Source organism: Callospermophilus lateralis, chromosome 1 (genome assembly GCF_048772815.1).
Source record: "Callospermophilus lateralis isolate mCalLat2 chromosome 1, mCalLat2.hap1, whole genome shotgun sequence".
Lineage (NCBI taxonomy): Eukaryota > Metazoa > Chordata > Mammalia > Rodentia > Sciuridae > Callospermophilus > Callospermophilus lateralis.
In genome coordinates this window covers 177,295,523-177,311,011 of record NC_135305.1, presented here as the reverse complement: position 1 = coordinate 177,311,011, position 15,489 = coordinate 177,295,523, and the positions used below count along the sequence as shown (strand labels likewise).

General features: G+C 43.3%; 1 protein-coding gene across 4 annotated transcripts in view; it reads right to left on the bottom strand.

The window, feature by feature from the left end:
* Cacna1d (calcium voltage-gated channel subunit alpha1 D) overlaps positions 1 to 15,489 on the bottom strand; it is a 324,259-nt gene that overhangs the window by 62,370 nt on the left and 246,400 nt on the right. For all 4 annotated transcript variants that reach the window (XM_076837232.1, XM_076837374.1, XM_076837154.1 and 1 more), the window contains 8 exons: positions 14,591 to 14,711; positions 11,176 to 11,290; positions 10,590 to 10,659; positions 9,691 to 9,757; positions 8,825 to 8,972; positions 6,293 to 6,422; positions 3,340 to 3,399; positions 831 to 937 (listed from right to left, as the gene is read on the bottom strand). In XM_076837232.1, the coding sequence (XP_076693347.1) occupies positions 831 to 937; positions 3,340 to 3,399; positions 6,293 to 6,422; positions 8,825 to 8,972; positions 9,691 to 9,757; positions 10,590 to 10,659; positions 11,176 to 11,290; positions 14,591 to 14,711 (818 nt within the window). The remainder of the gene's footprint in view (positions 1 to 830; positions 938 to 3,339; positions 3,400 to 6,292; positions 6,423 to 8,824; positions 8,973 to 9,690; positions 9,758 to 10,589; positions 10,660 to 11,175; positions 11,291 to 14,590; positions 14,712 to 15,489) is intronic.

The window sequence follows — 15,489 nt, the reverse complement described above, 5'->3', positions numbered from 1 at the left end:
AGGATGCAGTGCTTTGGTACTGGGGCTTCTCTGGCCTTTAAGAGTTAAGTCTGGTAGGAGAGATGGGCAATCAAAACCCTGAGTGGCATGTGCCCCAGTGGGATAAAATGCAGTGTGCACAGCCTTAGGGGTAGCCTGCAAAGGCCTCCCAGGGAAGTGATAGCCAGGTTGAGTCCCAAAGGAGGAACAGGAATTAGCTAACAGAAGGGAAGGGCTCCAGGCTGAGCAAGCAGCACATTCAAAGGCCCTACTGGAGAGAATACATTTGCAGCATTGGAAAAGGTTGGGAGTGACTGGAACATAGGCTCAGGAGGGAGCGGCAGGAGCTGCAGCCATCTCCATCCTATATGAAAAACTTGAAGCCAAAAAGCAAGGTCATAGCAGCTGCTGCATCCCAGATGCCCAAGAAATCACATTTAGAGTGGAAGGAGCCAGGAGAGGGCCCTTGTTCCCAGCCCCTCCTGTAGGAATGGGGAATCAAGATCCCAAAAGGATGCTTTCAGGCCTGGAAGCAAACCCTGGAGGAACCAGGACTAGAACCTAGCTTCCTCCCTCCCCAAGATTTCTTTCACTCACTGCTAAAAGAATTTCACAGGGAGTAATAAACCTATAAATCCAATCTAGCAGTGAGAATAAAAACTAAAAAAGAAACACAGGAAAATATGAATTGCCCCAGTGCTTTCTGGCATGGGGACAAATTAAGCAATCCTGGCTAAGTAAATAAGTTAATTAAAATGATGCTAGTCCTCATGAGTCATATTAAAATTCCTATAAACCATCTTGCCAAAGGTGTTGGGTACAAACACACACACACACCCCAGAATACTTACTGAATCCCAAATGACACCAGAGATACCCCAACAACCAGCATATCCAGCAAATTGAAGTAGTTCCTGCAGAAAGCCCCTTTGTGCAGGAAAGCTCCAAAAGTTGTCATCTATAAGCAGAATCATGGGTCATTTACTGTTTTCTTTTTTTTCCTTCTTCTCTCCAGAGGCAAAGCAACCTGTGCTCTTCACAAAATCTCTAGGAAAGCATGACTTTATTAACAAGTACACATTAGGAAGTCCAAAAATGTACACCAGCGGGACTGAAAGACCACAAACAATGTATTCAAACAAAAATGGAAAAGGGACAGCTGACTTCCAACCCATTTTAAAAGTGACCAACTTAGACTTGATTACAAGCACCGATTTCACACATAAACACATTGTTGGCATGTCTACAAAGAGCCTATCTTGGAAGAGATGCCATGTGACTTTGTCACCACTGCTCAGACCACTTGGCCTCCCCGCCAAGTGCTGGTCTAACCTCCCAGAGGTTCAAGTGGAGCCTACATTGTTACAGTTCGGCCTTCCTCGTGGAGGCTAGAGAAAGCACAGGAGTCCAGCACTCACAGGCTCTAGCTGTGTAGAAACTTCCATCCTTTGTCCTTGCTGGTCCCATATCATTGCCTCTAGTGGTCTTTAATGAGCTACCTGTTTCAAAGGGCACTGCCAATCCTAACTGTTCTACATGTACCAGGTGTGGCAAGGAAGCTATCATGGGACATCACACCTGTGTCAATGTCATTTTTTGTCACTTGCTGTGCACTCCCGGAGTATATACTAAGGGTACTCCAGGGAGGTTTTCTACAGGCAACGGGAACAGTTCCCCAGAGAAAAAATAACTCTAGAGAGTTCACTATTCATTTAAAAGATAAAACCAAACAAAGGTGGGGAACAGGCTCCGGAATATACAGTCAAGGAGAGGCAGAGTTGAGAGATTATCAGCTCTAACTTGATTAAATTGCCAATATTCAAACCTTTGACCTACAAAATGGCAATTGCAATCAGTTAACCAAATAAAAAACCTTCCAAATGGCCAAGGCCATCAGGAACCAGTACTTCAGATGTCAGATAATTTTGGGTCCACCTCCATTTTCTGAATGCTTCTTGTTTTAGTTTCTATTCTCTAAAATACCTTCAAAATGAAGAACAACTTAAATGATTTAAATCACTGAGGCAAAACTATGGAAATTTAAAACCAGCTATCATTTTTCTCCCTTTTAAGTAACCCAGGATCTCATTTCCCCAAAGCCCAAGAATAACTATACTTAACAACTTGAAAAGGTGGAAAATCAAACAAAACCTCAATTAACCAGGCTGAACTCAAATTTCGTAAGATTTGAAACAAAGAATTTAAACAGATATTGGTTGGTTGTTGGTTTTGAGCTAATTTTTCATTAACAATAACCACAAAGAAGCCATTCCCTGGTCATGTTATTTGAGGTTTCCTTTATAGAAGATTTTGTGAAGAGCCCAAGTTCCACAGCAGTCCAATATAAAATAATTTTTTTTTTCCCTGAGATGCACACATAAAAACCTCAAAATAGTTCAAAGAAAACTGTGGTTTAAAATCTTCACTTCTCAGCTTCTTCCTACTAGGAGATGGTTACTCCAACAGTTCTCATGGCCCTGTTCTCCAAGAGCCACAGGGACCCACTCCTGAAGGTTCTTAGCTCTGTGCTGTTGGTCTCTGGACTTCTGAGCAGGTAGGAATGAGCTGCTCCCATGGGGCAGCTTCCACATTCAGTACACAAATCACATGCAGCAACGGCAACCGTTAGCTCATGCATGGGCACTACATTTAGGTTGCCCTATCTGAAGGGTGCTCCTTTTGTTTGTGTAAATGTAAGCCCATCCATTAAATCAGAGAGTAAATATCTTAACACAGGTAGACCCAAGTTATCTTGCAAATCTTGTTGCAAGAAAATAGTATGTTACTATTTCAGGCCACGGAGAGAATAGTGCAGTCAGGGAAATGAGGAGACACACATTCCCTTCATAGGATCAATGTTTTTCCTCTGACTCTGATGTCAGGAAGGGTAGAAGAAAGTTCACAGAGTGCTATGTCTGTTATCAGTGGACTCATTTCAGAGGATTTTGTTTTAAAGAAGCAAAATATAATTCCCTAGTAACTATACTGTGAAGCCAAAGTAGCTCCTACATGCACTCAAAGATTAAAAAGGAAACAACACCAAAAAATAAGTTGGAATGGTCACAGAAAAAAATCTTTTGGTTAAAGGGGGGGAAAAAGTTTAGTGTGGCCACAGAAGACAAAAAATAAAAAAATAAGTAAAGTCAAAAGCACTTCACGCTTCTTTCCTGTGTCTCAAACACAGGAGTAGGCCCTCAAACACACTGCTGGGTAGCCTGTTACCTTCAAAATGATCTCAAATGCAAAAGTACCAGTGAAGACATAATCTGCATAACCTAGCATCTGGAAGGTAAACAAAGAATGGCAACTATTATTCTATGGCTGCTTTAGAGTAATGAGAATCAATGAAAAAGCCGTTACCTTTAACAGGATTTCAACAGTAAAGATGGCTGTGAAAGCATAGTCAAAGTAACCCAGTATCTGCAAGGCACAACACGTGGAAGTGAGAACAAAGCATCCGGACAAGATCCGACTGCTACATGCCCACCAGCAGAACCCCCAACCGTGGCCAGACTGTTCTCCCAGGACAGCCCTGCTGCTCTGGAGGTAGACCACAAATGCTCCTGTGGACCCACCTCAGTTCAATGACAGCTCTTCTTTGTAACTGACAGGGGCACGGGGCTCCTTTAGCCCCTCTGCTGACTGGCTTCCCAGGTCTGTATCCTGGACCAAAGGGGGCTGGTTTCTAAAAATGCTGTATTGATAACCTTTCCTCATCAGTGCACTGCTTCTAGTCATGACTTGTGGCCCCTAATAAGACAGTCACGTACATTTTGGAGTTTTAACTGTTTGGGGGTGGGGGTGCGAGGCTGAATGAAGTATGTCATCACCCGGCAAGTTTCAGGTTAGAAGAAAGATGTTAATGGCAGGGCTAGGGATGTAGCTCAGCAGAACACTTGTCTAGTGTGTGTGAAGCCCTGGGTTTGATCCCTAGCACTGCAAAAAATAAAAAATTTCAAAGGTGTTACTGGTGTCAAATGGAACCAGAAGCTTCCACATGTCCCGTTGCAAACTATTTAAACATTCTATTTATTCCTCTTTTAACTGTGCACAATAGCACTCACCCCCATGTGTGGGGCTGGTTCAGTCTGCAAGGTATGATTTGGAATTTCCCATCTTCCTCTGTCTGTGGCTCTGCAGATGCACTCACTGCTCTTTCCTAAGGTTGATTTTTTACCTTGCTGGGCCCATTCAAAGAGGAGACTGACTTGGCCTTTGAATTTTCATTATCTGCATTTCTGAAAATGCCATCATTTTCAGAACACAATCCTATTAACTCCTTCTGAAGTCTTTAATTCCCCTCATGGCCATAGGGACTTACAGTCAGGAAAATCAGGCCAGAAGCTAAAAGACCGACTCCAACAAGGCTGTTCAAAAGGAACTACTGGCCATAGCTCCCTGAACCACAAAGATGGTGGCCAAGACTCTAGCAATAGGCAAGGCTATGTGGCTATTGATCTTTCTGGCAATTGTTCTCTGTGGTTCTGAAATAACTGAAGACGTCAGAGTTGGAAGGACTCTGGTGAACACCAGGCCTACTCCTTTAAGATATGTGCATCCTGGGAACAGGGTGGGGGGCACCTGCTCAGGGTACTCAGCCAGTCACAGGCACTGCTGAGCAGGAAGGAGGGCTGACAGGTACCAGCAGAGCCACAGGGCCATGTTGTTTCACACATAGGAGCACTTCAGGGGATGCTCTGCTGCCCCTTCACAATAAGGTAAGGATCTCTGCTTCCAGACCAGCTCCCTTCAGAGGAGGAGCTGTTTTTAGAGGGAAATTGCTTTTCCAAACTGTTTGTGTGTCTGGGATTTGTAAAATTTGCAAAACACTTCTATGTGATTGTGTTTCTTGGCCAGGCAATGAATGGCAGTTTCTAATAAATGGTGAGGCCCCTAAGACCTTCTCTTAGGACACAGTAGGGGACACAGTAGGGATATTAATGTTGAAGGCACCTGGCAGCCAAAAAAGATGCTGCTGCCAAGTCGGCTTGGTGCCCACACACCTGGTGGTGTCCAGGGGATAATCTGAATTCTTAGATTTAAGTTGTTCTTTCTAACTCAGCTTCCATCTTCTTTTTCACAAAGAAGTCAGCTAAGGTTAGAAGAAAACACTGCAGTTTGTTTAAAAGCAATACACATATACACATCTATTTGGAAAAAAATAAAAAGACAACATCAGTTCTGGAAAAAAAAAGTATCAAGTAAATAGACTCATGAAGCAAAGATTATAACAGAAAATAAAGTCAGTCCCAAGGTAAGTTAACTCCTGGTCAATATGTATTTAAAACTAGCTCCTGATCTAATCTGTCATGAAATGATTATTTTATCTAACACCTTTTCCTCCCTTGTGTATCATTTTTATGATAGAACTCAACAACAAGCGGTCTTTATTCCATTTGAAAATCTAGGTAAAGATGGCCTTGTGGTTCTCTAAAAGAAGCCCTAAACTGTGAGAACAGATTAAGACAGGTTTGGCACTTTCCTCATTAAATTGTCACCAACACATGCCTTGGGGGAAGGTGCTCTTTATCTACATATCTGAGTGTGTCTTATCACTCCAACAGATTAGGTTTGCCATGCCCTGGAAATGGGGAGAGATGCATTGATCTGCTGATGTGTCTTAATCCTAAAATCTCTAAAGACTGGACACACAGAGGCAGCGATGCCTGATGGCACACAATGGCTGGCTTCCTCTCTGGAGGGTTTCTTGGTAATAACTGGAATGGCATTCCAATCTCTATGCCTGGTGGTCCACCGGCTACTGGCTCTCTGACAATGTCTTGCCTTTGGAGTTTTCTGATGCTGAATTAGCCGAATTGCTAATACCAGGCTGCTGAGCCAAGAATTAATTTAAGTACAAGTTTCTGTCCAACATAGAAGCATCAGAGGGCACTGTCTCAAGTTAGAAAACTGATGAATAAAAATTAAACCCTCTTACTTTGTTAGCATGTCCGCTTCCTGCCACAACAAAACCTCAAGTTCCTCCTCTTTGCTAGACCCTCAACCTGGCATCCTATCATCCCCCTGGCTTGTATTTCTCCTCAGCAATAGAATAGAGCTGAGCAACTTTTTTTTTTTTTTTTAAGTCCATACAAGAAAGAAATTTTCTCTACCAGTTCTAAATAAGAGCTTCAGGCTAGCTCCAGCACTCCCAAACTGGAAACCATCATGCCTGCAGATGAACTGGAGGCCTACCCTAGCTTTAGCCTCTTGGACCCCCACAGGCCCTCTTCCTAGGAAGGCCTCTGCTTTAGAGGGACCAGTACTGACCCCGGAGGGAGCCCCACCCACCTCTCCTCTCTCAGAGGCTTACAGTGTTCCGGAAGGAGTGGCTGCGGATGGGGTCCTCGGCCGCAAGAGCAGCGCTGCTCAGCATGATGAAGACGAGGATGAGGTTGGTGAAGATGTGGTGGTTGATGAGCTTGTGACAGCCCACACGGATCCTGTGGGGGAAAGCCACTGCATGGACACGGGCCCACATGAGAGTCGGGGTCTTTAAAGTATGGGGCCCCTGAAGTGAGATTGGGAAGAGGATGGCTGTCTGCTAGGCTACCCATGCCCCCTGTCTGGACAGATCAGAGTGACCTGGTCACCAGCCACAGGCCCTGGGCACATGGGGCAACCAACTTTGTGCTTGGAGTTTCAGAGAGACCATTTCACTGAATACTTAGAAGTAGAGACTACTATCCTTCAAAAGACAGGGAAACTGAGGCTTATGGATGTGAGAGAACTTTAAGGTAACATAGCTAAATAAGGACCAGGAGCAGATTTCCAACACAGATCTGCCCAACTGTGAAGTTTTTCCACTATGACATGAAGCCTGATGGCTTACCATCCCTGCCTTGGAAAGAATACTGTGTCAAATTAAGCTAAATTTGGCCCAATGATGCTCCATACCTTGAGTCCCTACCTAAACTATAATCTAACTTAATATGCAAACTAATTGAAGGCCTATTTTAGGAGTATACTCTGTAACTAAGAGCCGAGTCTCGGCCAATCACAGCATTGAGCCTCAGCCAATCCAGGCTTCCAACTGATCAGACCATGTTAAAATAAAGCACAGGCCACACTGTCACTAGTCAAGATGTCTCTGTCCCTCACTTCCATTTTCTGTCTATAAATGCTCTGCCCACATTGCAATGTCTAGCTCTCTGAACTTCTCTGGTTCCCAGGGCTGCTTGATTTGTGAATCATTCTTTGCTCAATTAAACTCTGCCAAATTCAATTTGTCCAAAGTTTTAATTTTAATGCAAAGAGTGAGACAAATTCCTTTCTTGTACTGCTGTTCTAAAATGTGACCTGCAGTGAAGACTGACGAAATCTCCTGTTGCCTAGAGATTTAGTCATAAATGTTAAATTTAGAGTTGACCCACAACAAGCCCCCCTCAGGAAGTGAGAGTGACATCTGATGATGTTACTTGCTAACACATAAGGATCTTTCTGCCTTGTGTGATGGGGTTCCCACTGAGTCCTGCAGCCCCATGAAGCAAGGGACAGCAGTACCCTGGACTCCAGGCTGTAACAATGGCTCTCTGGGTCACCAGAACCTCTCCTGATACCCTTGAGATAGTAGTATCCTTACCTTCAATATTTGACTTCAGAATTTAAAAGGTTTTGTTGTTCTGTTTCACTTTTCCCTATATATATATATATATATATATATATATATATATATATATATATATATAGGTTTTCGTTTGAAATCATTTTCAAAACTGGAGTCAACTTTATATGAAGGTGACCCCTCACTTCGAGACCTCTCTTTTGGGGTTTCTCAAAGCTGCATGTATGCCCTGGAGAGCTTGCAAGTTGTTAGCACCTAGATTGGGCAAGACTCTGCAAGGCAGGGAGGGCAGAAGTGTTCATGACATTTGGGAGAAAATCAGCCCATTCCTTTGACATGTGTATACACAGTGAGCTGTAGGTGTCAGTAACATTAGTACAATGATCCCCCATCACCACCGACCACCCCATGGGCATCCAAACAGTGATGAGCTATAAAACAATCATCAAATCTTCGGGTCCTAAGGACCCCTTGCTTCCCACCTGTATCTTCCTAGGGCCTCCGAATTATATAGCATTCCTCTCTGATAGTCAAGAACTACTGTAGTTCTAGAAGCCTTTCCAGGAGTCACCTATCCTCCCAGCAGTTCACTTAATCTATGATGAATAAAACCTAAAAACCAGCTAGGAAATAAACTTCTTCCTCTTACAGTACATGAGTCATTACCATGTTCCTGGTAAGCACCTTATCATCTTAACATGAGAAGTGCTATTTTAAGCAGAGTATCACAGTGTTGAATCAAAGACTTATAATCTATAAAATACCGTTGTGCAACATTACTTGGCTAAAGCTCAATAGGAAAAAAGATCACCTAAACAGGATCTGAGGATAAAGATGCTTTTCGGAACTTGATCACAAAACTCTCATCCTACAAAGCTTCTTAAGGCAAAACCCACTAGTTAAGAAGGGGTCCTAGGAATGAGCAATGGGGGAACACCAGGGTAGTGGGCTTCAGTTGGGGTATCTTGTGAGCGCGTATTCAACTATTGTTGTTTCCATGCCCCGATTATGATGGAGGAAAACCGTGAACACACTCCTCCCAGGTACCCATAGGAACAAGGAGGCTAGGAAGACGTGAACTGACAGGAAAGCAAGAATAGAACAGGAGAGCAGCTGGAGAAAACTTGGGGGAATTATGGGACATTCAGGTTCAGAACAGGGCTACAAACCACTTTCCCTCACCACCCGCTCCTGCGCCCTCCCCCCCGCCCCCCCAGCCATCCTCAAACTAGGGTCACTGCAGAAAGGTGGCAGTGATGGGACTAGGAAGCAGGTATTTACGGGTTGGTCTTGCTAAGAATGAAGAAAGCGCTCCCTTCAGGGATGGGGGCAATTTTCTCCTTCATGTTCAACTCTGAGATTCTGCGAGGACGGGGACCAGCGGGAACCTCAGGTTCATCTTCTTCCTCCTCTTCTTCCTCTTCACCTACTTTAAATGAAACACTTTTTATAGGCATGAAATAAAGACAGCATTTGGGTTTGAATTATCGTCCTTGATTTCATATTAAAATATGGCTTAAAATTAATAATAAATTAAAAAATTAATTTTAATGGCTTAAAATTAATAAAATCAAGACTTTCCTGCTTCTCCAGAGAACATGGACTGAATAAGTGTGGGGGCTGGATGTGCCACTGTCTGGTGAGTGTGTGCAGCTGTAGAAATGAGGTTCCCTGACCACCAATAAAGGTGGCTGCCCTCTCAGCACTGGCTGCTTCCCTAGAAACCTCCTTGCATGGCTTCAGTCTGAAAAACCACCATGAGAGACTTCAAGTCACAGACAAGTAGCCCCTGGGCCTACCAATTCCACAGCCCCACTGTTATCAGCTGATAAGGCATCCATCAAACGCAAATGTGTCAGGCAAGTACTAACAACCGGTCTCCTGTAGAGTTTTCCTGGAAAAATTTGGGCCTAACCTGATTCACCCACACCTCCCCTTCCCACCACCTGGAATTTGAGTTGTGACCATTGTAAGATGTGGAGCTAACTGGCCCACAGGGCAAGTGGGTCCACGGCCTTGGGGGCCTCAGCAGCATAGTGTGACCCTGACTGGGACCACCCCAGTTACAGACTCAGCAGCAAGTCACAGGGTGGTAGCAAAGCCGCACCACTCACAAGCTGAGAGCCCATCTCTGGCTTTCATCATACCTGGAACATCGCACGGTGGGTAAGGGTCCTTGTCTTCGTCCTCCTCTCGATAGTCATCAATTGTAACCTAGGATGACAGAGACAACTTGGGAGGAAGAGACACTGGCTTAAATGCACTTCAGAGTGCCCAAGTGAAGGGCCAACCCTGCCATTAAGCACAGGGAAGGGAGCTTCTCTCCCAAGTGTACATCTGTGAGTGAGCGAGTGTGAAGGGACAGGCAGATGGGCGATTCTGTTTCAGACAGAAGGCCTGAAGGGAGATGGAAATAGAATGCCAACCCAGTCATGGTCAGCAGGGTCCATCCTTCTGCTGTCCCAGTGCAGTCACACACACCACAAGATAACCACATCGAAATTCCTGTCTCTCCACTATACGGCAGGCTCCATGGAGGCAGGGACTCTACAATCTTCTTCCTTCTTAAATCCCCAGGGTCTGACACGTAGTCACCACTCTAAGTGTTTCTCAACTCAGTGAGCAAACAAACAAATGAATGAAACATCCAGAGCTGTCATAAGTGGGATGAAGTTTGACAGCAGAGACCTGAGGCCTCCCTGACCACTTGATCCTGGGATTGCTGCTGGGAACAGACATCTACTAAAAATCCCTGACTATCATACCCACCCAGAAGACACTACTGTGATCTCAACCACGTGATTTCAACAGAGAAAAAATAAGTGGACAAACTAGTAAAACATTTATCTTTGGGTTCTCTGGTGAAATGTGGCTTGACAGCCAGCTCACCCCTCTGGTAAACCAGCCATCTGTACAGCATGCTCTGCTTTTCATACCCAAACATAATACACAAGATACTTTCACAGCATATGTTATACATTCATGGAGATACCAGAAGAATCACTTTGAGGCAAATCAGAAGAAGTAGTTATTTAAAAACAAATACCTTGTTTTCACTGTTGGCTATCTGGTTGACTTCTGGTTTGTTGTTCTTTTTATTTTCTAGGCTCTCTTTTCTACAGTGAAAACAAACACAAGAAACCAAATAACTATATTACTATGAATAAAAATGCTAATCAGGAGTCTGAATCAACAGTGCCCCCAGTGAGGGACAGAATTTAATTGGGAACAACACTAACAGCAAGAGCACAGTATAATCCAAACTCAGACCTTCCTGTTCATCTAATGCAATGGATTCATCACACAGATCATCTTATTAAAATTCTCATCCAAGAGCTAATCAGCATTGAATGCATCATTTATTTTATGATGCCAAAATTAACTGCAGTGATTCTTTAAGCACGGGGATGCATGACTCCCATTTTCAGCTCCAAGGGTAAGAGTCAAGGGCCTGGCTTCTGCCCAATATTCCCTCCTCTTTGATCTGTACCACACGGTTACCCACAATCACTAAAAATCAGCAACATGAGGCTACAGCTGCTCTGAAACACATCTGAGTCCACCAGGCCTCCCAGGCAGCTGGGCTCCCCAAGTACCACTGAGAAAATATTTCAGGTGAAAATGGGATTTACCTGGCAATCTTTTTCCTTTCCTTTTCTTCAGCTTCCTCTTTCTGAGCAGTATTCAAACTTTCCGCATCAGCCAAATTGTCAACAGCGATGGCCAAGAAGACATTCAGTAGAATATCTAATTTGAAATTTTTAAGGGTACAACACATTTCTAAATGCAACCCCTTATGAAAATGTGTTCTAGGAGGTGAGTAGCAGGGAACTAACCCTCATGCTATACTCACTTGATAAAACCAGAGGTCTAGGACCCTGCTTTAACTAACACACACACACACGAAACCTCAGGAGACAGTCTGAAAAAAAAGATCAAGGTTTACTGAAACTCATGAAAACCTACAAATTTCAACATTTCCTTGTATGTGCATATTTTCTTATATATAAACGTATCTATAGCTGATACATACGGTGTAAAGCAATCTGTAACACACATGGTATCATTAAAAAGTACCTTGTGTTTTATTTCACTTCTTTGAAAACTTGCACCATAACATACATATTCAGGGGAGTACTTTTCAAACTGGACTCCTTCAAAGGCTACATGTTATTCCTTCTGCACAGGACAGTGTGAGATCTCCTCTGAAATGGCCTTCAGAGTCTGCAGACACCTCATTCTTTCCTTCACTCCACAAACACCATTTGATGGCAACATGTTGGACCTTCCCCCCGACGCTGCAGGGCTATCTTCTGAATAGTCCCACTGTGGCTAGATATTTAATTATTATGGCTGAGCCTGAGTTTTGCAAATAGTAAAGAGTTAGGTGAACAAGTTGCTAGGGGTTATTATCATTTTCTGGCTTTTACTATAAAATTGTGCATGTGGTTTCCTTGAAAAACATTTCAAAGGCTCTTAAATCAGAAGATGCCTGTTTTTTATTTATAGCAGTTAAGAACATTTTTAAAAAGCACAGCAATCAGACAGCAATAAACGAAAAGGCCTTGGGCCATAATGAATGCTTCTGTCTGCCTGACACTCAGTCACCTGTAGGCAAAACTGTAGGAGCCCAGGGTCCCCGAGAGAGCAGCAGCACACCACTGCCCCATGTGCCTGTGCAATCTAAAATCTCATCTGGATTGCTGAACACATAAACCAACATAACCTAACAAGGGACTGATGATGAGATCTCTGTGAGGGGATATCATGCTTGACTAATTCTATTCAAGGCTTTAAAGAGGATAGAAACGTGAGTGAATTATATTAAGACTTTGAAAATGCCTTTGAAATGTTAGTCTATTTTTTTAACTGGCACTACAATGAGCCTGAGGAAGCAATTTGTCCTGGGCTGGAGGCATCTCAGAAACATGTGCTTGGAAACTCCTCTGATGGGCATGGATCGAGGCTGGTTTGGAAGGAGTTAGTGCTGGGAATAGTTATATTGGGGATTTCTCTCAATGACCCCAATGAAGAAAGAATCACCCCTCTAGCCTTACAACACTAAGCTCTTCTGGGGAGCAGAAAGCAAATCTTAACTAATAAACCACAGCAAGGTCTTACAAGCTAGTCATAGATGGTTTCCAGGAGTAAAAACCCATCATCTGCATTTAAAGACATTACTCAGATCCTCCTAAAGAGTGGTGTGCTCTGAAATTCATTCAAAAAGACCTACCAAGCACCTGACATTCCAAGCTATGCTATGGATACCCAGAACATGGGCAGAAATATGACAAAATGGAGCATCTATTCTAGTTGGGGACAGAAAACATGAAGTTTTTTTTTTTTTTTCCTTGAGTACTAGCGATTGAACCCAGGGTCTTGTACATAATAGGGCAAGTACTACCACAGAGCAATATCCCCACCCTTTATTTTATTTTGAGACAGGTTCTAAGTTGCTGAGGCTGGCTGCAAATTTGTGATCCTTGCCTCTGCCTCCTGAGTAGCTGAGATTATAAGCATCCATCCAGCTGTTCATGTGCCCAGTTTATGAACAACTCTTAAAGCATCAACATGGAATCAGAGAGAAGTAGAGCCAGGGAATACTTCTCTTCAGGCTCAAATCTGGTATTCTGCTGTGACCTTAAGAGCAAATCATGAGGAGAGCAGACAAAGAAAATATTGACCATTCATGTTACAAACATTTACCAAAGGCCAACTAAGCACAAGGTCCTGTCTGATAGTGATAAATGCAAATACAGAAAAGATAATTCCTGACTCAAGGAGCTGTCATCCAATTAGGAAGATGGAGGAGTGCCCACCCCAATTTCAGTAGCGGCAGACCCTGCACACAGGGAGAAACAAACACAATCTGATGGGAGCTTTAGAGGTGGGCAGGAGACAAGGCAGAGGTGGTTCCCTGGAAGAGGGATGTTAGGATTAAGTCAGGGACTAGCAGAATGTATATATGCTGAAATGAGATTTTTAAAAATAGAACCCTCATAGTATAAAACATTGTCCCTGAGGAATACAGGACAAGTTTGCACTAGGGTTTCAACACTGAAGAAAATTCATCAGTGAGCCAAAGAAGATTAAAGGGGAAACAGCTAACAGGATCAGGATCTCCTTAGGAGAAGAATCCAGGTTAGGATTCTTAAATTGGAAGGGTGAAGGTCAAGCGATGGTATCCTTATGTTGTACAATTGCTCAGTTCTCACAACATATTTCTGAGGGCTTCTGTGTGCCAAGTTTTATGCTAGGACCTAGAGATAAAATAGACACAGCCCAAGATTAGAGGGTCTGCATAAATAACCTGAAGGCCAATTTCAGGAGTCTTAAGAGATTGCCTTTTGGCAGGGAAGAGGAGTGAAATGAGTAAAAAAAAAAAAGTTACATGGGATGGGGGTGCTGGGGTTGTGGTTCAGTGGTAGAGCGCTTGCCTAGCATGTGCGAGGAGCTGGGTTTGATTCTCAGCACCACATAAAAATAAAACAAAGGTATTGTGTCCAATTACAACTAAAAAAATACTTATATGTATATGCATGCGAGAAAAGTCAGCCAATGAACACATGAGACCCAAAGATGCATAGGTCAGCAAAATAAGATTAGGTTTAGGGCAGCACAGATCAAGCCATGAAAGATGCCCCCACTCCTCGTCATGAAGGTCTTAAGATCTTGAGAGAGATACAGCACTAACCTCCCAAGGATAACAGCACAGGGAACCACCTGGCTTGCCCTAGGCCACGCCCTGAGACTTGTATGGGAAACATGCCTCCTAGTCGGATGGCCTGGCACCAGCACATGTGCCCTCTCTCCCTGGAAAGGCTTGGCTCAGCCAGCTGCATTCCTCACAGCCTCTCTGGAACTCTGCTTGCACTGTGCCATCCCCCAGCGACACAGAGGACCACAGAGAGCCAACAAGGTGAAGACACATACCTCCCCACCACAGGTGTGGCCACCACCAGTGCCACAGGAAATTCAGGGAGAAAACAAACAAAAAAACAAGCCAATGACAACAACAACACAGCCCTGGGGGGGCCTGAAGGATACAGTTACCACAGATGAAGAGGATGATGAAGTAGATGCAGACGATCATTCCTGAGGACGACGGGCCTCCATAAGCCATGATGCCGTCGTACATCACAGCATTCCAGTCCTCGCCTGTCAGAATCTAGGAAGCCAGAAGCAGAGTGAGAGAGCAGGAGATGCAAGACCCATCTTGCTCCCCCAGAGCTTCTTGGAGGCTGCTTAAATCTGGGGTAAGCCGTCTTCCACAGTCCAGGTTGCATGGGATAAATCCATCTGTTATCCCATTGAATTTTCCAAACATTATTTTTAATGACACAAATACATGAGTCAATACTTCAAATGAAAAAAATCTTTACATACAGAATATATAGACTTTTTTTTATTATACCTCAGACCAGTTTTTCATCCTCTCCCCAGAGAGTACAATGTTGGTGTTGTCTCTCCAGGAACGTTGTCTATGAATTTAAATACACATACTCACACCCAGAAAAAGGAGCCAATTGGTGTCTTTTCTGACTTTTTTTTTAGACATAAAGGGTACTATGTTATATGAATTTTTCTGAAACTGGCCTTTTCTTTTTTTAAACCATTTAACATAATTTCCTGAAGACTCTCTATATTAATAAATTAACGTCATTCTTTGTAACCTCTGCATAGCATCCCACAGTTAATCAAATATGGAAATAAAAAAAAATCAAATCTATGAGTTTTTATAAGTGGGGAATTCTAAATGTCTCCTATAAGTCTACTAATGATCAAGGGAAAATACAATCAACCACCTGAAATTTAAAATTTATCTTCGCTTCTAATGATACTTCATAATACAGTCCCTTCCAAAACTGAATCAGATGAATATGGACAGTGATTTTTTTTAAATGCAATCTTCCAGTGAGAGAGAACTTCTATATTTCCTATTTGAA